The sequence below is a fragment of the Salvia miltiorrhiza genome, chromosome 1 (genome assembly GCF_028751815.1).
Source record: "Salvia miltiorrhiza cultivar Shanhuang (shh) chromosome 1, IMPLAD_Smil_shh, whole genome shotgun sequence".
NCBI lineage: Eukaryota > Viridiplantae > Streptophyta > Magnoliopsida > Lamiales > Lamiaceae > Salvia > Salvia miltiorrhiza.
The window spans coordinates 64,989,537-64,990,615 of NC_080387.1; the positions used below are offsets into that span (position 1 = coordinate 64,989,537).

At 37.0% G+C, this 1,079-nt stretch overlaps 1 protein-coding gene across 1 annotated transcript; it reads left to right on the top strand.

Moving 5' to 3' along the window:
- On the top strand, nucleotides 1-994 carry LOC131005043 (uncharacterized). The gene is made up of 2 exons (XM_057931837.1): nucleotides 1-546; nucleotides 609-994. The coding sequence occupies exons 1-2, from the start codon at nucleotides 399-401 to the stop codon at nucleotides 806-808; spliced, it is 348 nt and encodes a 115-aa protein (XP_057787820.1). The 5' UTR covers nucleotides 1-398; the 3' UTR covers nucleotides 809-994.
- Nucleotides 995-1,079: the final 85 nt, after the last annotated feature.

A 1,079-nucleotide genomic window follows, 5' to 3' on the forward strand; every position in this document is an offset into this window, starting at 1 on the left:
CAAGGAAAAGAGATAATGTAGATAAATTAAATGCATTTCAATAGAAGGACATTGCAAAAATTGTGTAATTAATTAATAATTTATTACATCTCGTATTGTATTCACGAAGACAAATAATCAAACTTGCATAAATTTATGTAGCTTGAGATGCTATACCACATAAACTCAATCACTGATATATTTACATTGTCCATTTTTTAATGATATTTCATTTCAATTTAGTTTTCGTCTGCAAAAAAAAAAAAAAACAAAGCAACTTTTTCAGGCGATCAGTAAAACATCGTCTTCTATTTTTCAGTTCTCACATGATCGACAAGGAAAAAATCGCTTCTATATATGACACTCTTCATCATCTGTCATCTTCATAACTGAGAGTCATCATATAGAGAGAGAAAGAGATGAACTCTTTTGCTTGGATCGTAATCCTCTTATGCACACCTAATTTCCTCACAACTTTGGCTCATCAAAATTCTGAGATGTTAAGGAGCAAAGATATATTGATTTCCTCGCACGAATTAGCGTTCGCCAATATGGAAGAAAAACATGGTGAGAATCACTTAAAAAATGTATGGTTTTGAATCTTGAAATTGAGCTTCGATTCTATGCAGAGTATGGGCGTCGAAGAAAGCTCACGGCGGCGGAGGAGATCGCGCTGACCGGTAAGGGGCAGAAAGGGAAAGGTGCATACGGCGGCGCCAACGTTGTTCACCGGCGGCCAGGCGATAAGAATGCTGCGGCGTCGTATTCGTATAGGCCTTGGTTCTTCGTTTTATGCGCCGCCATTCTTGGTTTCAGCTTCTTCTCATGAAGACCACTATTTTGGCCCTTGTTTTCGTCTTGTATATTTGGTTGATGATTGTATGTTGGTTTGGTAATTAGCATTGATGAAACTGAAGATATATGCCCGATTTTCGGTTATTTCATCACGTATTTGTTTGATTGATACACAAGTTGATGGATCCTTCAAGAAATAGAGGAAACAGAGATTGCGTAAGACCTACTTCACATCTCGCATATCAGATTTTTCAATTACTTATTGTAGGGATTTCGAAAGAATCGAGCAACACACAATCAAAGAA

What these genes read in the sequence shown, in the direction of transcription:
- LOC131005043 (XM_057931837.1), top strand. Translation starts at nt 399, where the DNA reads ATGAACTCTTTTGCTTGGATCGTAATCCTCTTATGCACACCTAATTTC. An exon ending in CAATATGGAAGAAAAACATG is followed by an intron (nt 547 to 608) that starts GTGAGAATCACT and finishes GATTCTATGCAG; the next exon opens with AGTATGGGCGTCGAAGAAAG.